Source organism: Puma concolor, chromosome B4, assembly GCF_028749965.1.
Source record: "Puma concolor isolate L17-30 chromosome B4, mPumCon1.1.hap2, whole genome shotgun sequence".
In the NCBI taxonomy this organism is placed as follows: Eukaryota; Metazoa; Chordata; class Mammalia; order Carnivora; family Felidae; genus Puma; species Puma concolor.
The window spans coordinates 90,606,444-90,627,146 of NC_141673.1; the positions used below are offsets into that span (position 1 = coordinate 90,606,444).

At 36.1% G+C, this 20,703-nt stretch overlaps 1 protein-coding gene and 1 long non-coding RNA gene across 24 annotated transcripts in view; one reads left to right on the top strand and one right to left on the bottom strand.

Annotated features, from left to right (window-relative positions):
- The window catches only part of LOC147579292 (uncharacterized), a 48,842-nt gene extending 30,077 nt beyond the window's left edge, over positions 1 to 18,765 (top strand). The window contains exons 2-7 of one of the 6 annotated variants that reach the window (XR_015253777.1): positions 4,913 to 5,026; positions 12,898 to 13,029; positions 14,890 to 14,995; positions 16,556 to 16,671; positions 17,189 to 17,420; positions 18,628 to 18,765. This is a non-coding gene — a long non-coding RNA (uncharacterized LOC147579292). Of the gene's footprint in view, positions 1 to 4,912; positions 5,027 to 12,897; positions 13,030 to 14,889; positions 14,996 to 16,413; positions 16,672 to 17,188; positions 17,421 to 18,627 lie in introns of all 6 variants that reach the window. The other 5 variants (XR_015253775.1, XR_015253778.1, XR_015253773.1 and 2 more) reach the window with 5 other exon arrangements.
- Positions 1 to 20,703, bottom strand: part of PLEKHA5 (pleckstrin homology domain containing A5) — a 241,741-nt gene that overhangs the window by 48,211 nt on the left and 172,827 nt on the right. For 14 of the 18 annotated variants that reach the window (XM_086713965.1, XM_086713963.1, XM_086713980.1 and 11 more), the window contains 3 exons: positions 18,355 to 18,438; positions 15,219 to 15,338; positions 14,358 to 14,411 (listed from right to left, as the gene is read on the bottom strand). In XM_086713965.1, coding sequence (XP_086570091.1) covers positions 14,358 to 14,411; positions 15,219 to 15,338; positions 18,355 to 18,438 — 258 coding nt within the window. The remainder of the gene's footprint in view (positions 1 to 14,357; positions 14,412 to 15,218; positions 15,339 to 18,354; positions 18,439 to 20,703) is intronic. The other 4 variants (XM_086713973.1, XM_086713975.1, XM_086713977.1 and 1 more) reach the window with 1 other exon arrangement.

The following is a 20,703-nucleotide window of genomic DNA, read 5'->3' on the forward strand; positions in this document are numbered from 1 at the left end:
GTAAAAAGAATACTTAAAACATACAGACTGCAGAGTGTTTCAGAGATCATTTCTGAAACTATTTCTCATTATGAAAAATTTCAAATATACGTAACAAATCCTAAAATATTAAAATTAGAAGTCATCTCTAGAAATCGATAGTTTAGTACAACAAAGGAATAAAAATGTTAGCAGCAATTATTTTGTTTTTTAATTTCAGAGAGATAGAGAGAGAAAGAATCTCAAGCAGGCTGTACGCTCAGCACAGAGTCTGATGCAAGGCTTGATCCCATGACCCTGAGATCATGACCTGAGTTGAAATCAAGAATTGGACACTCAACCCAATGAACTACCCAGGAGCCCCAGCTGCAATTATTTTGAATTGTGGGACTGTGGATTATTATCTTTTTCTTTCTCTACACTTTTTTTTTTTTAATGTTTGTTTATTTAAGGGGGTGGGAGGGGCTGAGAGAGAATCCCAGCAGACTCTCCATTGTCAGTGCAGAGCCTGACGTGAGGCTGGATCCCACAAACTGTGAGATCATGACCTGAACGGAAATCAAGAGTTGGACACTTAACTAAGGCCCCCAAAGCACCCCTTTCTTTTCTCTATACTTCTCTGCATTTGCCAAGTTTCCTCCCGAGTAGATACTGCTTTTCTTTCTTCTTTTTTTTTTTTTTAAATTTTTTTAATGTTTATTTATTTTTTTTAAAAAAAAAAATTTTTTTTTTCAACGTTTATTTATTTTTGGGACAGAGAGAGACAGAGCATGAACGGGGGAGGGGCAGAGAGAGAGGGAGACACAGAATCGGAAACAGGCTCCAGGCTCTGAGCCATCAGCCCAGAGCCCGACGCGGGGCTCGAACTCACGGACCGCGAGATAGTGACCTGGCTGAAGTCGGACGCTTAACCGACTGCGCCACCCAGGCGCCCCAATGTTTATTTATTTTTGAGACAGACAGAGAGACAGAGTGTGAGCCAGGGAGGGACAGAGTGAGAGGGAGACACAGAACCTGAAGCAGAGCTCGAACTCATGAACTGTGAGATCATGACCTGAGCCAAAGTGGGACGCTTAAGCAACTGAGCCACCCGGGTGCCCCAGATACTGCTTTTCTAATTTAAAAAGATATTAAAGAGTCAAGGATAAAAATATATAAACATGAAATAAACAAAATTAATGGGACAACCATATCCTCTGGCAAACACCCTTTGGTAATGCAAGGAAGCTAAGAAAAATTTTAGCACCATGTGTTCGTATCATGTTCAAGGCTGAGAGTTAAGGTGGAAGAGCCCTACTGGAGTCATCTAGTATAATGAGGACCTGATCTAGAAAACTATTCTTATAAACCTTTAGTCTATTTAGTCTATCTTAGGAATCTGTACCCATGTCAGAAATTTATTAGGAAATATGTTAATTAATTAAAAAAGGTAAGCTACCCAATATATTTATAAATACATGTAACTACCTTGTAATACCCACCCCCCCGCCCCCCGCCATTTTTATTACATCTTCAGAAATCAAAATTCAAGTTTAGACCAGGGATTCTGAACCCACACTCAAACTACCCGCAGAGCCTGAAAAGAATATAGACACCCTGATTCCCAGATAATTCCAATGGGCAACTTCAGAATCTTTGATGTAGACAATATCATTAAAACAAAAAGGTGACAGAGATGGGATAAGACAATCTATGGAAAGGCAGAAGAAGCAGGATCATTTCAGAATTTCCTAGGGCACCACACCTACCTGACCAAGAGCTGTTAGGATGGCTGAGTAATGGGCTGTTAAGAATGATCCTCAAAGGTGAGTGGTCCTGTATGTGGTGGCTCTACCTTTGCATGTGGTGTGCAACAGCTGAAGACAAGTGAACACAATAATCATGATCCAATATAGTGAGAGCTTAGTCCCTATGAAACAATTTCAGCAAGTTGACTGAACTTTCACACTCTCCAGATTTATTGAATTGGAAATACTAGACCTGCTTTATCTCCAAATGTTCCTAGAAATAGGATAGTGGTTCCCCTCACTGAAACACCTCTGAAATACTGTATATTTTAATACTTAAAAACTGCCTTGTTTCCAGAACTTACACTGAAATAGCACATTCTATCTGGCTTTGGTCATGCAAACTTTATAACAGCTTTTCAATTAAAGTACTAAATTATGGCCTAAAAAATACACAATGCTCCATGAGCAAGTTGGAATTTCATTCTCAAGTTCTTAAAAAAAAAAAAAATCCACCAATTCTCTTTTGGTTCGAATACAAGGATTCTAGACAGTATTATGATAGTGGTGTTAACAGCTGATGTATTTTGTTTTAAGGAAGCAGAGCAAGAAAAAGACTAGCACATGGAACATGTTTATTCACTTGAAAATGAGTTAAATAAATGCATTGCTTCTACTTTAATTCCTTGTTTGAAGTAACAGGTAATGTAAGTTTATGTTTCATTTAATTGATAAATTATAAAGCTATTAATAATAAGACATTATTTTATAATAATAAAAATTAGAATGCTTGATTCAGGCATTATACTATTTTCCTAACTTCAGCAATAAATAAGTAAACAAACGTGGAAACATCTTGCAAATACATTTAGGTAATGTCAATGTATTTCTGTTTAGAACAAAACCACCTATTTTTATTTGACATTTTAAAGTCTAAATGTTTAGAAAAACTACCTAGAAGGTCTGGTACTTAATTCTAGCCTCCTTCTCAGTTTTGAAGTATGCTGGGCTAATATAAACAAACAGTATTCTTTGATGTTACTCTCAGAAATAACTTAAAAACCCATCACAAAAAAACTTTTCAACACAATTCTATGTATCTGTGTCATACTTACTAGGCTCTTAGGCAGAACTTCCCGATACCTGTGGGTTGGGAATGGATTACAGGTGTGGGGAGATAGGGACCACCTCAGTCCTCCCTAGGCCTAACCTGCTGATGACAGTGCGTCATTTAGTTCCTGCCAAGGCGCTGCACAAATATCATCACTTTCTACGTGTGCCATATATGAAGAAAGATAAAAAGCACTAAGATAGTGTTTTTATTTCAGAAAAACTAGACTTTACTTCTTTCTTTGGTGTTTACTGTCATTATTTATCTCAGTAGTTCTCAAACCTGACTGAAAAAGAAAAGGGCCTATGGACATTTAAAAACATATGGAGGGCTGGGCTCTGGCAATTCTGACCGGGGACTAGGGGAAAGAGGGCCCTGAGTATTGTACTTTCTTTCTGTCTTTTCTAAAGACCCACTGGTAGTTCTGATAGGAGATCAGGCTTGAGAACTATCTTGGCACGAATTCAAGTAATTGGAGGACTAATTCAACTGTCCCCAGTAAGGAATTTTTCAAGGTCCTGATGAGATGGTATTAAATGTTAATCAAGATCTCTGCACAAACACCAAAAGACGAAAAATTTCAAACTATCTAAATACAAGGATTGCATCTACATTAAGATAATTATCTTTTCTTTGTATGAGATATAGCATTAAGATACTAACCTCCCTTAAAAAATCCAATAAATCTCACGATTAGTAATATTGGTGGACTCAAGCATAATCATGGGGGGACCTGGGGTGTCAGGAGTCCAATTTCCAATTGTGTTTTTCTATTTGTCTAGCAACTCCTAACTATCTGTTTCAAAGTCTCTGTATAGAAATTAGATAAGCTACTAATGTAGAAGGACTAGTATATTCTAAATCATGAGATAAATGCTCCTGAATAATTTTGGAGGTAAGCGGCAGGAAAGAGAAAGATTAGTAGTGAGCAGAGCCAACCAAGACAGTCATTGATATAATTTAGCCTTGGAAAAGATTAATTCTTGAATCCTCCTGCAATATTAAGTAGTGGCTTAATTGGTCTTTAAAAATTTTATATAATAAATCATCCAGAATAGTGTTGTTCAACAGACCTTTCTGTGATGATGAAAATGTTCTATACTGGTGTAGTCTCATACTGTAGACGTGTGCCTATTCAGCTCTTTAAATGTGGCTAGTATGAGGAAAAGAATTTTACTTTTATAAAAATGTAACTAACTTAAAATGTAGTCACATATGGCTTAGTGGCTATCACAGTAGACAGTAAGTTTAGAAATTCTAGACAAGTAAATATAGTATAATTTTTTCCCTGATCTAGGTCTTATTCCCAGAAGGAGAAAACATTTGCTCAAGCTCTGTCTTGTAATTGAGTTTGAGTCTAAATGCTGTGCTAACAGCTTCCTCCTTTTTTGGAGCAAGCAGTCTGGATGATTCTTATCTACCCCACAGAGCTTTTGTCCTGATAACCAATGAGAAGACCCATTTCTGTGCTGTCATTTTCCATTTAAATGGAAAATGGACTTTTCCCCAGTTCTTAATGACTTCTTAGGAAAAGAATTTTTAAGTTGAGAATCTGTCTTAACAATAGCAAAACCCCTGATGGCCTAATCACTGAAGAATTCATTTCTCAAGAATGTCCTCCTGTGTCTAGATCAATAAACTCTTAAGAAGTGTGGAAAGACTAAAATGCTAAAGAATTTGACATGCCTAGGGTGAAGCTTTGAGGAATGCAGGGGTCTTTATAAACAGGTCATTGAGATAATGACAATGTAAATGCCCTTCACTCTCATTCTAGGAACATCTGAAAGTCCAAGAACCTGAGATTGAAGGGTATGACTACCTATTGAAACTACTCATTGTTTAACGGGGAGCAGAGAAATCTGAAGTGACTTTTTAAATAGAGGAATGTAAATAAGTCTCTGTATAACTGATCAGGCAAAATACTGAGGTCTATTACTGTGAAAATTTTAAAGCAATCTGAATAAACTGTCCATGCTATATACGTCTTCTAAAAGTAAAATTTGGGGAAAATATTACTATTATTATATTTCAGAAGAATCAATGGTACTTTGAAAGATGCAGCTAGACAATATAATATTTTCTCTTTTTCTTGAAGGGAGGAAGATTTTTAAAAAAAGGAATAACAAATTGGGACGCTAACATAGGAGTCAAACATATCTGATGTTCCCTTAATAGAAAACGCAGACACATTTCTAAACTGGATGATGCAGTAAGTATTGGCTTCAGGATTACTGGTAAGGTCCATTTATTGAGAAACATTATAAAAATACCCTGAACCCAGCAGAACAAAAGAAGGGTAATCTCTACACTCACAACCTTACTTAAAACTGCTACATTTTTAGGGCCCCCATTTTGAGATACATATACCTGTAGTATATTTTGAAGAAGACTTTAAAGGTCTCAGCTAATGTCTTTCCAAATAATTTATTTATGTAATTTACTCACAGTGAGTTTCTACTCTTTTTACCTAGGGTCTTTTAAGGTTTTGTTTAATTAAAATCCTTTTACTACACGATAAACTTTACAAACCTGACTTGACTTTAGTGGCTTAAACTATTTTCCTTATTTAGCTATTCTTAACCACTGTTCCTTTGGCTTCACGGAATATATTACTATCTGATGCTAGCATCTTTATTCCTGGCATTCACAGGCAACCAGAAATATTAAAAGAACTCAAAATCAATTTTGTAAAAATGCTTTATTGTGGACATAATGTTTGATATGGTTATATTTTCCTCTTCTTTGCATGTATTTTAATACCATCTTAAAGGAACAAATATTCCAAAAGTGAAAATCTGATACCTCTGTTAGTAAAAAAAGGTATTTGTTTTGGCCGTGGGTAAATCTACTACAAAATATATTTGAGCTTTAAATCAAAGTTAAAATATCTTCTGGATACAAGGATCTAGGTTTTATTAATAGCAATTGTATATTGAGTTATAATTAGCACTGAGTAGCAGATTTCCTATCATTATTTTAAAGATTTATCAGCTTATGTTTTAACTACATAATCATACACTTAGGCCAGTCTTAAAAATGTTTTTGGCATTTATGCTCAACTTTATTTCCTTCCTGGGCTTTGAAAATAATTAAAGAATCTACTTTGTAAGCACTAACTTCCTGCCTTACACTGAGCTCCATCAATCTCTGCTGAATGAATGTTCTGAAAAAATGAATAAAAATAAGATAGAAGCCAAAACGACGGACACTGGGCTACAAAAATACTTGCTTTTATAAATACAAAAGCGAACTATATAAATATTATGCATTTTAGGAGGGGTGGGGGAAATTGTCTTCATGTTCTTATCTAGGAAAATATAAGAACAACTCCATTAATGTTCAAGGAAGTCAAATAGATTTTTTATTTTATTTATTTAAAATTTTTTTTAACATTTATTTATTTTTGAGACAGAGAGAGACAGAGCATGAACGGGGGAGGGTCAGAGAGAGGGAGACACAGAATCTGAAACAGGCTCCAGGCTCCGAGCCGTCAGCACAGAGCCCGACACGGGGCTTGAACTCACTGACCGCGAGATCATGACCTGAGCCGAAGTCGGCCACCCAACCGACTGAGCCACCCAGGCGCCCCTCAAATAGATTTTTTTATAAAAGGGAAGAAAATTCATTAATACAATGTATTCATCCTAGCTTTGTGATCTGGGGCAAGTCATTAAACCTGGCTTCTGGGGACAAAGGTAACTGGCCCACATGCTACAGAGGCTTACACAGAAGAAGTCAAGTGGGATATTGTATGTGCCAGTGCTTTGGAAACGGTAAAGTGTCACTTAAGCTGTTAGGATGAACAGGTACTGGACAGGTGCACAGTGTAGAGAATGGGATTGCTTTTAAAGTAGTATTTGAGAAATAATGAGTTGCTGGCTGAAAAAAAGGGATGATAGGGTAGGAAGAATTTCAAGGTTGGGGAGGTAGTAGAGAGGGGGCTTGGATGATAAACCAAAAGGAGACCTTATTTTGTAGCAAAAAATTTGTGAAATTTCTGGAGTTAGCTGAGAGACATAATGTGGCAGGTGCTTTTATTATTGCCAAGATTTTGTGATTAAATGGTAATAAGGAGCTTAGTATATATAGGGTGTTATGATGGCCTCTATAATCCTGACTAAACACCATGAATATATCATGTATTCAGTTAAACAATCTATAGAATCTCATGATTTTCCTGCTTTCAGTAAAATTGTTCTTAAAATACTTTAAATTCAAGTTTCAAGGTATTTTAAACTTTAATATTCGGTGGTGTTGGGCGGATGAGATATTAGGAGAACATAATATAACTCCAGGAAGCTGACTTAATTTTTCCATTTTTGTAGATCTGTATTCTTTCCACCCTTAGAGTGGTGGAACAAGAGAACTGCCATACCTTCACTCCTTCTAGGTAGGCTGCCACTTATTTTTCTTTTCATCCACCAGGCAATCAGACTGCCATAGGCTGGTTATCAGGCTCTCCCAGCCATAGCTGGAGGTGGAGACTGGGTCTCATTTTTTTTCTTTTCTCTTGAGGGCTTAAACCAGTTCTAGGTTTAAGCAAACAGCTAAAGTAAAGGTCCCGACACTTCCCAAAGTCCAACGAGCTCTTTCCCAAGGATGATGTGCTCAATAAATATTACATCATTGACATTAAAGGTGAGCAGTATTTTGAACTAATTTTGCTTTTTAGCTTTTGATCTGACTACTGAGGTATAAAACAACAATTCTAAATTTGGACATGTTGGGCAGGTAATGAACTGAAGGCAGAATGTCCAAGTGCAGATTTCCATAAGCAATTAGAAACACATAACTGGAACTGCAGAGAGAGGTGTTTTAGATACCTTTGTGTCTTTTTCCACATCCTACTGGCCCAACTTTTGTTTCAACTCTTGCTGAGCCAACCAATTTGTGTATTGGGACCCACTGGGTGCTAATGTATGTATAACCTCAATGTGTTGGAGAGTTAGTCTCAACAGGTAACCCTTGGTCAAAGGAGGATGGGAGCCAGTACAAATGCTTTCTTTTGTTGGTCAGTCGGGCAATTCTGCAGTGTTTCTTTCATCAACAAGTAATAGTCAGATGAGGCCCAACTTGCCTATGGCAGTTGCTAATATATTCTCTCCTTCCTTGCTCACTCTCTTTACTGCTGTGCCTTGGTATCACTTCCCAAAGAAAACTTCCTGAGAACAAGCCCACATCAAGGACACACCACAGGCTCTGCTTCCTGAGAGAAATCCAGGGGCTAGAGATGAAGAATAACAGACAACTAGTAAAATGTGTGGATAAATGCTCAGTTGAAAGAACACTAAAACCCAGAGAACTTCCCCTATTAAGGCTGAGATGAGTGAAAACAGTTAGCAAAAAGGGATAGATTAATTACTAGTAACAAATAGGAAAGTCATGATAATAATATGTAGGCACTGATAGGCCAAGATATCAGAGAGTTAACACATATAAGTCCTTCCAAATTTTCAATTCTAATCTACCCACTATTTATTTTAGCCTTCTTAGAGTTCTGCCATTATGATGTCATACACTGCTTCAGAACTTTCTGGGTATCATCCCCCTCTCCCCAATATTTCTGTGATTAAATATGCAGAGGAAGGGAGAGACAGAAAAGAAGAATGAGGTGTGATGGAGAGAAAGGATCACTCTTAATAGCAAGGCATAAAAAAACACAGATATTCTATACCATGTAACTAGTTAATAAATGTTAAAGTAACATACTTCCAATTTTCTAGTTTCCTTAGTTTGCTTTTGCCAAATGCCTATTCTACATCCCCTAGAAACATTATCTCAATCATCCCTAAAAATAGAAGCTCCAGGACCCCTTGAAATATTAGAGAAAATGGGATCTTTGCTTAATAGCTCAACAGAACAAAGTTGCTGAATTGACATGAACAATGAAAGCCATCAAGAATCTCTTCAATCATCTTGTTAGCATTTCTTCCCTTATAGGGAAGCTGTCTTTCATGAACACAAAGAACAAAATGCAAAAAGGTATTCTTGGATTTTTACCTTGAATGGTTCCAGTACCAATTACATATATTCAGTTAATTGTTTCTTTTTACATTTCCCTTGGCATAAGTATGTTTAAAGGTGGCCAGAGTCTGTGTCTGCATAGTTTTTTTCACTATTGTTTCTTGAAAGGATATAGAAAGCATACTGGTGAGGAATGTCCACAGCAGCCAATGGGGAATATCAGACTTCTTCCAAAAGTCATTAGTAGCTTTAGCACACAGTTCATAAAATATTCGTATTTATAAAAAGAATTACATCATAAAATCTCAATGCTAATACAAAATCTTTGCAAATTATAAGGTTTAGTTTACTCTTCAAGATTTTTTTATTTTTATTTTTTCATGGATAAACTATTTTGTAGTTCTTTTTTCTTTTTTTAAATTTTATTTTTTAACTTATTTTTTTAAATTTGCATCCAATTCAAGATGTTTTTTTAAAAGTTAGTATTAAAACAAAATGATTTTATCTTCCTCACAAGCATCTGATAAAACTTAAAAAAATATATTGATAAGACACAAGGATGTAGCTATTGGCTGTTGCACCTTAAGCATTTTTATTTTTTAAATATTTTTATTTTTAAAATATTTATTTATTTTTGAGAGAGACAGAGGCAGAATGCGAGTGGGTTAGGGGCAGAGAGAGAGGGAGACACAGAATCCGAAGCAGGCTCCAGGCTCTGGGCTGTCAGCACAGAGCCCGACGTGAGGCTTGAACTCGCAGACCGTGAGATCTTGACCTGAGCCGAAGTCGGACAGGCAACCGACTGAGCCACCCAGGCGCCTCTCCTCTTAAGCGTTTTTAAAAAAATGTTTATTAAAATTTTTAAAAATGTTTATTCATTTTTGAGAGACAGAGAGAGGCAGAGCATGAACAGGAGAGGGATAGAGGGAGAGGGAGACACAGAATTGAAAGCAGGCTCCAGGCTCTGAGCTGTCAGCACAGAGCCTGACGCGGGGCTCAAATCCACAAACCGTGAAATCATGACCTGAACTGAAGTTGGATGCTTAACCCACTGAGCTACCCAGGCGCCCCCACAAATATTTATTTTTGAGAGGGAAAGAAAGAGAGTGCACTCAAGAGCACGTGAGCAGGGGAGGGACAGAGAGTGGGACAGACAGAGAATCCCAAGCAGGCTCTGTGCTGTCAACACAAAGCCCCATACAGGGCTAGATCTCACAAATTGTAAAATCATGATCTGAGCTGAATTCAAGAGTTGGATGCTGAGCCACCTAGGTGTCCCTTAAACATTTTTATACAACAAAGAACACCGTAGGTAAGCTTGGGCTGTATTTTTCTTTTATTATACTATGGCAAACTGCTTTTTCAGGAAAAACGTCTAGTTTTTCCATGAGAATTTGAGTATAATAAGATCCTTTTGCTATCTGATGTTAAAGAATATACTATTTGATGCTACATCTGGAAACAAGTATGTTCCAGCAGCAGGTAGACAGCTCCAACTGGGTAAATCAACTTCATTAATTACTGGAACAGAGGCATATTCTTTTCACAAAGAATTTCTGAGTACATGGGGAAGAGACAATCTACAACCTGAGTGTAGCTGAGATCTGTGTCCTCCTTTCCCTTTCTCAAGCAAATGTTTCTGATGCAATTACCTATGATGACTCTTGAAGGGAGAGGGGTAAAGGCAGAATGTCATAATTTTAAGGGCATTCAATGTTACAGTATTTATATTTAAAAGATGAAAAAATAAAATAACTGCTGCAGTATCAGTGCAAGTAAAGCTTAGATGTGTAGAAGTCAAACTCCATTTACTATAACAAGTATTCTATTCTATTATTTTATTTTTTTTTACTGTAGCAAGTATTCTTAAAGGAGGAGGTTAGCTACTAGAGTGCTAGTATAAAATCACAGTGGGGTGAGGAGCAGTGGTGGTGGAAAGGGTTGGGATATGTTTAGTGTACCCACAAGGGGGCAGCACACTGACAAAGGCCTGTGAAGCATGGCCCCAAGTTCCTTGATCCTTCTATCCATGTCTTCCTACCAATTTCTTAGTATCTCATTTTCTGTTATCATTGCCTACATGGAAAGCTGGCCGAAAGTTTTAGGAAGAAGGGAAAGGGAACATAATCTAAACTGTCTCATAACTGCTTTTTACTCAATAACAGGGGAAAGTCAGAAAAAGCAGGTGAGGAAGAAAGAAACAAATGGAAGGAAGAGCTAAAATAGGGTGGAGAATATGGACAAAAGGATGGAATCGTTCTCATTTCCCCATTCCTATTAATCCTCCCTTCATGACTGACCAAAAAAGTTATGCATTTATTCATTTTATAAATAGAATCTGGATGAGGTACATGAAGTATATCCAGTTAGGATTATTGTACATTCACAGGTTATCTTAAAATTCACAAAAATGACAAATAAACCTAGCCTGGTCTTATTAAATGTAGTCTGTGAATAGTCTACTAATTGGGCTGTAAAAGCACAAGCAAATGATAATAGTGTACTCCAAAATGAAACAAAAAGCAGAAGATAATTCTGCTATATAATTAGTATAGCTTTTGTTGTTTTTAAAAACACTTTAGTACAGAACTCATCCTCAAAATGTGGTTAATCAGAAGCCAAATTATACTGCTCAAGTTATGGGGGACCAGAAGTCAAGATTTTTGGATTGATTGTATAATATGCAGATCTTCAGAATTACAGGGTAAGGCATTTTTATTTTTCATTTGTTATAACCATTCTGATATCAGAAATGAATTTACCTCTGAAGCAACTCAGAAACCACACTTGGTTCTATTTTTCATGGACAGTGATAGCAACTGAGAGAATTTCAATCAATAAAAAACTTTCTTTTGACTAGCTCCCAAGAGGCGGGAGAAAGACTACATTTTGCTGCTGGCCTTAAGTTATTCTAACGATGTATTTGAGCTAGGAGAACAAGTGTTGAAAGTGAGTATTAATTAGTACATGTTCATTTGTAGGACATATTGTATAAAATGTGACCAGAGCCTTTTCTTTTGACTTTCAGATTTTAAAATCTAGCTTCCAATTTCTAGTTATGAAAAAACTGCTGATTTTTTTATATACTGGGCAAACAATAATGCCTATAAAAACAACAGACTTGGCAATCTAAAATAAGTTACTGGCAGTAACAAGATTAAAAGCTGGAAATGCTTTCTTTTTTTTTTTTAAACTAGAAGTGTTTGAGCTGAATGAAAAAAATTTCATTAAAATGGAAAATGATCGAGAATTCTTTTTATATAACTTAATAACTTTACTGTTGATATAAAATATAGAACAGTTCAAAAGTAAATGTTTCATTTACATTAAATGTAATTAATTATTTGAAACCATAAAAATTTTTGATTTATTTAAAGAGGGATTTTTCTTTTGGAAACCTTAAGGATCTATATATTTAGGCATATCTGAGTTTCTGGGCAAAGTTTCCACCTTGTTTCTATATATTGTCTATTTATTGCCTAAAAATGGCCCAACTTTTTCCATCAGAAACAGTCTTCTTTTGATCATGCAAATCAGCATTCAAACAATTACTGTAGTTCTTTTCATTACTACATTTTAAAATTGGACTAATATACTTTTATTTCAGTATCTAATATAAAAAAAGGCAACTACTAGAAAACCTCTGCTGATGTGTAGAGGCAATAGAGAGGATCACTTAAAAGTCGAGATTTTTAGAGGCCACCTGTAGACCACTAGCCTGGTCCTCTCCAACAACAAAGGCTCAGTGGAGCACACTTCCAGAGTACCAAGGGCAACAGAAACCTCAATCGGATCTAGGTCACTTGGGTAAAGGGAAGAAACAGCTCAACCCGGGAAAGGGAGTTGAGGAGAAGTATCTTAGCAAATGGTGGTGTTTTCAATATATTCACCTGTCTTTTCCTAGGATTTCTTTTTTTTATGTTTATTTATTTTGAGAGAGGGAGAGCATGCGTGCGTAAGCAGGGGAGGGAGAGACAGAGAAGGAGGGAGAGAATCCCAAGCAGGCTCTGCGCTGACGGCTCAGAGTTGAAATCAAGAGGTGGATTCTTAACCAACTGAGCCACCCAGGCGCCCCTCCTAAGATTTTTTTTTTTTTTTTTTTTTTTTTTTTTTCAGTTTCTCTATGCTCAATGTGGGGGTTGAACTCACAACCCGGAGAGTCACATGTTCCACGCACTGAGCCAGCTAGCAAGCACTGGGATTTTCTAAAGCTCTTTGTCTCTGTAATTCTAGTTTTGATTTATTGAGGTAAGTAATAAATTACAATGAACCACTAGGTTTATTTCCAGAGATACTATATAACTTTAGATTCACATTTATATCATTGTTTTTTACACCTAATTTTTGAAATATCCCCTTATTTTTCAGAACTATTGCTAGCTTTACAGACAAAAGAGCTTTTATGAAAGTTATTTACCAATGCATCTTAGAAGCTTTCTTGGCAGTGTGGCATTTTGAGGGAAGACTTTGTGTCTTTATTAGATTACTTTCAAAGTGTGAATATACACCGTGGTTAAATTTCAACAGCAGTCTCTGGAGTGGAGACTGGAATTTGGACTCATGAAATGCTGATTTCTAAAGCTTTCCAATTGGCAAAATCATGACAAAAACATGTTGTGGGACAAAAAATAAACTCTATATTAAAAAAGTATATTTCTTTTAAAAATTATCAAACACGATTGAACAGTTTTTAAAGGGTCATCCTAATGCAAAATCCCTCTTTAAATAGAACTAATTTAAAGCAGTACCTTAGTATTTTAAGGAGGCAAATATAAATATGTAAACATTTGTCTTATGACATTTTCCACAGTAACCTCTTTCATTTGGTAAAATGCTCAAGTTTGAATTGTTTGAAACAGGCTAAAACAAGTTAGAGCTTAATTTATATAGATAAAAAATGCATTCACAGGACGAAATTCAGTGTTTAAGGACATATCAAAAGCTCCCATAAAATTAAAATTAAATATTAATAGAGAATTTCATAAAAACTAAAATATGGAAAAAGCAGTCCCTGTGCATGAACTGCCATTCACCCTAACCATCCACACTCACTGCTACCACTGAGGAAATGGTAGGAACTATAGCCCACTGTAAAAATGATTCTACAGAGCTTAGTGAAGACCAAACACCAGGAGATGGCAAACAAGGGCTGAAGTTACAGAATTAAAAATGGTCACCATACTTTTCACCCATAGCGAAAGTACCCTTTGAGAGCACAGCACACCCCCCCCCCCCCCCTTGATCTTCCAACAAGGCATGCACAGTTTGGTACCTAGTTCTTTAATCAGGTCAACCCCAAGCAGAGATAAACCTAATGAGTAGGAGCTTTCTTGGGATAAGAGAAGGGAAGTCTGGAGAATTCAGGCTCCCAATTTTCCAGCGACCCAGTATTGCTCCTTACACTCACAACTATCCTTTTTACTTGTTTATTTTGGTATTACTGAATTCACCGTTAGGAATTTCTTATTCTGTTACTTATAAAAGTCATGCTATTAGTTCCAAATAACCTGGAAAACTAAACTACATTTGAAAAGTTCTATTAGGTACTTTAAGCAAAAAAATGCTACAAATCCCACCTGATGATCCAAATATATGGTGTTCCTTTGAAGATGATGTGAAAGAATTTCATTCTAGTAGGCATCAATCAAGAAACAAAGGGATAGAGAAAGAGGGTGTAGAATTCATGAAAAGGTCAATTTTGAAATAAGAAAAACAGGTAGTTTACCACAACCTATTATATCTTGGTACACAACTTTCACATACATGCTCCCTGTAAATTGTACAGATGACATATTAAATTATTAAAAATTACACTTAGTTTTGTAAGAAATTAAATAGACATGCACAGAAGCCAAAATATTCAGCAGGAAAATCCTTGAAATGGCTTTAGCAGATTCAATGTTAGAAGTTTTACATGTTAATACTTTTCTGTGACACAGTACGACTTCTTTGGATGTTTCTCATATAACCAGAGGCTATTAAACCCTTTGAGAAATGTTTGCATGTGTTCATTCTTTTAGTCAAGAACAAAAGAAATATCTTAATCTCTGACATTTATAAGGCAGTATTATTACAGTTACAACCAATTTTCAACTCATTACTTTCCAGGAAATTATAGGACTTTTCAATCATCTGTTTCATCAGCTGTGGAAGCTACGGTACAAGGGGAATGAAGTCTGTATGCATTTCCTTCCTCACGACCAAAAGTTGGTGGGTGAGTGGGCTGGAAGGCCAAGAAGAAATCCATCCTACCCGTATTTCCCTTTAATAACATATAAATAAGTGAATTCTCAAAGGGTCAATAGGAGATCATAATGTCACTGCAATGATTGTATGGGCTCATGCTCAACACTAATGACACCGATCAAACTGATTAACGAATGGCTCAAGGTAAGTGGTAATGGCAGATGACACATACAAAACTCTTCATAGCTGACCTTTGGGCTGTGGGCCTCAAGTTTCAGCTGCATGAGCTGTGCTAATGTATGCTCCCGGACACTACTCAGTTCGGCCTGCTGCCGTCTCAGCTTTATTAGCAGCAGCGTAAGCTCCTCTGGCTGAAGGAGTACAATTTAAGAATCCAAACAGTGGAAAACAGATTAATTGTTGTCTTAAGTGACAGATATTAAACCAAGATTTCTTGGCAAGTTTCCTCTTACGGTTGACATCAAACATAGTGCCTAGGCACTATGATGATAGGTCCTACATAAATGCATAGATATCTAGAGAAATAGAAGGAACAGTGTTACTTTAAAAGATACAGCAAAACAACAGTATATTAAGGCACTTTCTCAGAATTCATGAGAGAATACTAAATGTTAAGTATTAAAAAGCACAATGCCAAAAAACAACTGTAAAGGTTTGTACATAAGAGTTATTAAAAAATTATCATTAAAAGATATTTTTAAGTGATGCCTAAGACTTTTACAGCAATAGAACAATACCTGCATGTCCAACATTCTATTTTAGAGACAGAAGGTAAATAAAAAGCATTCAAATTCATGTAAAACTTGGATGATATCTTCATATTTAACTCAGTACCTGGGGTCTATTAATTGCTTCCCAGTTATATTTCTAAATGTCACTGTTAATGCATTCACAGGATATTTTAAATAACCAAAGATCAGTTTTTATTTTTTAAGGGGGGGGGGGGAAGGACACCATTTAATACCAACAGAAAGGTTCCATGAGTACATAAACTCTCCTCCCACACTCTGGTTCCTGATTGGTTACTATGAACACTAAGACGAATAAATTTTCAAAGGTAGATAAAATTCCTTAACAGGCCAATCTGATACATTTTTCTTTGTTAGAAATGCAATAAAGTATGGTCATTGGCAGTCTTATAGGCTGTAAAACATTATTTGATGTTTCTGTGAGCTTTGTTATGATTAAAAACTGCAGATGGGCAAGAGAGAGACTCATCACTTCAGGGCTACAGCGTGGTCTTAAAACTTCCAGGCCAAAAAATGGTCCTGAGATTGATTTATATTGCCTATAACACAGTACTACACCAGCTCTCTTCTGTTCTGTTCATTTGCCATGTCTTTATATTCTATACAATTTTTTTAAGGGACAGAAATAATTTTTAACTGTTATTTGAAATTTTATATGAAATTTTATTGCCTTTAGGTGAGAAAAATGTCAGAAGTAAGTAAGAGTTACTACGGGATTCTTCAGATAAAGCTATCTATGTAGATGAGACAATGCTCTTTTATATTAAAGAGTAAAAGAATGTGTATGTGTGTGACTTAAGGAAGAAATTTCACAACAGGAGAAGAGTAACTGCTTTTGTTCTGATGCCAACCACATCTGGTGACCTCGTGACTATGGGAGAGCCCAGGTCTTATGACCACCATATCAAGCTCTTGAGGTCTTGCCAAGGAGAAGGTAGGGTCGTGTAAGGGATTCAGACAGTCTAAGACCCAGAGTGGTATTTGAAAAAAATATCAAAAGAAGGAATTTTGAAACTCTAGTTTATTATTTACTGAGTTAAAAAGATTAAGACATTTTCAAAAGGATGAAAGATTCCAGTAAGTTTGCTACATATTTGAATTTTGAGGCAAAATAAAAACGGGCACATTTTTTGACCCACAAAGGTGATAAGTACATTTTATCCTAACTATCCACTAGAGGGAGCAAGGCAGAAGATAAAAATTCATAAGACGATACTTAGCATTATCTTACGATAAATGTTTCTTGGCAGATCACCAATCTAATATTTAAAAATTACAACATTTAAAAGTTTTCAGTTTTACTCAAGCAATATTTATAACCTTTAATAAATAAGCTGGAAACAGTTTAAAGCCAGGACACCTGTCTTATATCTTAGCATGTAAAAGACTCAGAGATGAAATAAAACAACATCTGCAAAACACATAAGATGAATTTGTTTTGATTCCTGCAGGAAGAGAATTTTAAATGAACACATCTTCACAGGAACTGACACTACCTACTCAGATCACATCTTCACAGGAACTGAGACTACCTACTGATATTAATGCACAGATAAAACAATGCCATTAAAATAAAATGAAGTAATGGAAGTCATCTTTTCTATTTAATGTGAAGAATAACAGTGTCCTGGTAATAAAACTCCTTCCCAATTTGAACATAATACTGACAATGAAATGGTAATGGTAAGTACTTGCTTGCACCTAGTATTTTCATAGTCTCTCTCTGCATAAATATGTAAATCAGTTTTTTCCTCTCTAAAGTAGTTAATCTATGCAAAAATTTATGGGAGAAACTTTTTTTAATTTTTAAATTTTATTTATCTGAGAGAGAGAATGAATGTGGGGGAGGGGTAGAGAGAGAGGGAGAGAGAGAATCCCAAGCAGGCTCCATGCTGCCAGCAAAGAGCCTGATGTGGGGCTTGATCCCACTAACTGTGAGATCAGGACCTGAGCTGAAATCAGGATTTGGATGCTTAACCGACTAAGCCACCCAAGTGTCCCCTAGGAGAGACTTCTTAATAGGCCCATAGTGTGACTACACACGGTTGCTTGCTAGATTTGTTCCACTAATCAACAACTCCAACTTCTGTTTTAAGAATGAGGGAATCGGGGCACATGGGTGGCTCAGTCAATTGAGCATCTGACTCTTAATTTCGGCTTGGGTCATAACCTCACGGTTCGTGGGTTCAAGACCCCATGTTGGGCTCTGCCCTGACAGTGCAGGGCCTGCTTGGGATTCTCTCTCTCAGTCCCTTCCCACTTGTGTGCTCCCTTTCTCTCTCAAAATAAACAAACTTAAAAAAAAAAAAAAAAAAAGGGAAGGAGGTAATCAACATCCAATGAAGTAAAGAAACCCACCCAGGTTATACAGTAAGCCCTGAAAATATAATCTCATATTTAGGCAATATGACATTTTGGGAGATTTCTCTAGTCAGATAGAGAAGTGGCTGCATGATCCCAAACTCTTCTGATGAGCTCTCTTTCACAAAAGTAGCAACGGTTTTTCTTTGGGAGGAACCTCTCTGAAAATTCAAACTTAAATGCTCTGTAAGATATGTGCTATCATGTGTAGCACATAAATAAAACATGATATGATAAATAAAAATACTGAACTCACCGTTTTGCCTTGGAGGTTCTGGGGACTTACAGACTGTAAAGTCAGGCCAGCTGGCATTGACCTTCTGTCAGGCACATAGACATGCTAGGAAAATAAAGGTACAATATAAATTCTGTGGTCAATGTCAATGATGAGAAATCTTAAATTTACATTATAAAGTATCATTTAAAATTTGTTATTAGTGCTAATGAAAGTAGATATTAAAAGTTAGTTGCAAATGTTATCTGAAACTGTATCAATGACCTTTTCACATTAACACCTATTACTTTACAGGCATACCTAGGAGATACCGTGAGTTCAGTTCCTGACTACTACAATTAAGTGAATTATGCGATCAAGCGAGTCAAATGAATTTTTTGGGTTCCCATTGCATGTACAAGTTATGTTTGCACTATGCTGCTATTAAATGTGCAAAGGCATTATGTCTAAAATATATATATATATACACCTTAATTAAAAGATACTGCAAGAAATGCTAACCATCATCTGAGCTTTCAGTAAATTGTAATCACTGATGACAGATCCCCATAACAAATATAACAGTAAAAGAATGGTTTGAAATAATGTGAGAATTACCAAAACATGACAGAGACAGAAGTGAGCAAATGCTGTGGGAAAAATGGTGCTGACAGACTTGCATGACACAGAATGGGAGCAAACTTTAAATCTGTAGAAAATGCGGTACCTACAAAGTGCACTAAAGTGAAGCACACAAGAATGAGGTATGCCTGGTGTTTACACTTTAAATGAATTTTTTACCCATCTCTGATTTTGTAATAGCAAACACTGGTCATGTGGAAAGTGCTGGTTCGGTGAATTCTGCAGATGTTGACACATATCAGTATACAATACCAGTAACACACATTTGTTAATACTGCTGATCTTTAAGCACCAGAAAGCTGTCAAGCTCACAGTGGCAGATACAACATTTCCAAAATTCTAATTTTTGCTTGAAAGCTCCAATTTGTCATCAGTGACAAATACTGTTGGTTGTTTTCCTGGAAGTGACAGGATAGCATTTCACTCTGAGAAGTGTCTGTCAAATACTGAGTGTGAACAACCGTAGAGTGTCTGTCATTCATCCTTTCAAGTAAAAATGGTGTTTCAGGAAAAAAGGAGCTAGTTCAGCTTGCAACTCAATCACACGTATCTTTTTCTGAGTCAACCTTGATGTTAGTAGTTTGGTACGCAAGAGAAATGCTTTATGCACCATTTCCCATTTCATCGCACACACTATGAAAATGATGTATAATGAAAGGTCAAGATTGAATAAAATTATCTTTTATTGCTTCATCAAAGGGATTTTTAAGTGAATTTAAAAATTCACAGTTGGGAGCTGCCCCCCTGATTTACGCTAATGTGCCAGTACCCATCGTTGCTTTTGCACTCAAAAATGGTAACGCAATGAATGATGTCTTATTATTGCCATTATAAGAATAGTTTTGAGCTTACAGGCTAGACTCCTTGCAAGGGTCATGGGAACCCCACAGGGGTCCACGGACATATTTTGGGAACCAATGATCACATCAAGGAAAATGACAGGAGAGTTTGAAAGAAAATTTTGGCAATGTTTAAGAAGTTTTTTGGGAAGAGGAGTAGACCAGTAGTTGATTAGGAACTAGACAGAGAGCATACATTCATATTTGTTTTTGAAACAGATGATACATTTAGGTCAAAAATAATAAAAAATGCTAATTCCCAGGAGAACATGTTTCAACCACACACTATTGAATCCGATTTCTCTTAAATATTGTTACCATTTTTTTTTTTTTTTAAATCAAAGATGATTTAGTTTTGGATGTACAAAGTGACAAAACACTGAACTCCGTTATGATGGAGTTCAACGTGAGCCTTTTTTGGTGAGGCAAACTAAAGCTTCCTCCAAGAAGAAAAATTCCTGACTGACTTATTCATTTCTAACTAATGCTTATTTATGGAAAACATACACCTTATTTATATCAAACATATACTTTATGCAATGTTATAACTGAAGGATTCAGTCTGTCAGAGGGATAAGAAAAGGTACATTTTAAAATGGTGTAAAGTAAGAAATTCTTTAGAATTAAAAAGAAAATGACAGAAAAATTCCTTTTCATTTTAGGATAGACATTAAACAACTGGCTGCATACAGGCTGAATGATCAAAACATGTGCTTTAGTATTATAAAAAGCTAACCAACACAAAAGCTAATTATTTGAATTAACTCCAAATAGTCTACTAAGCAATGCTTAAACCAACTTCATGTACAAATTAAAACATGATCTCTATGTGTATCTTAATTTTTAAAAAGTATATATGCCACCATGCATTGTTATCCTAATATTAAATTGGGTACATAAGGAGATGATT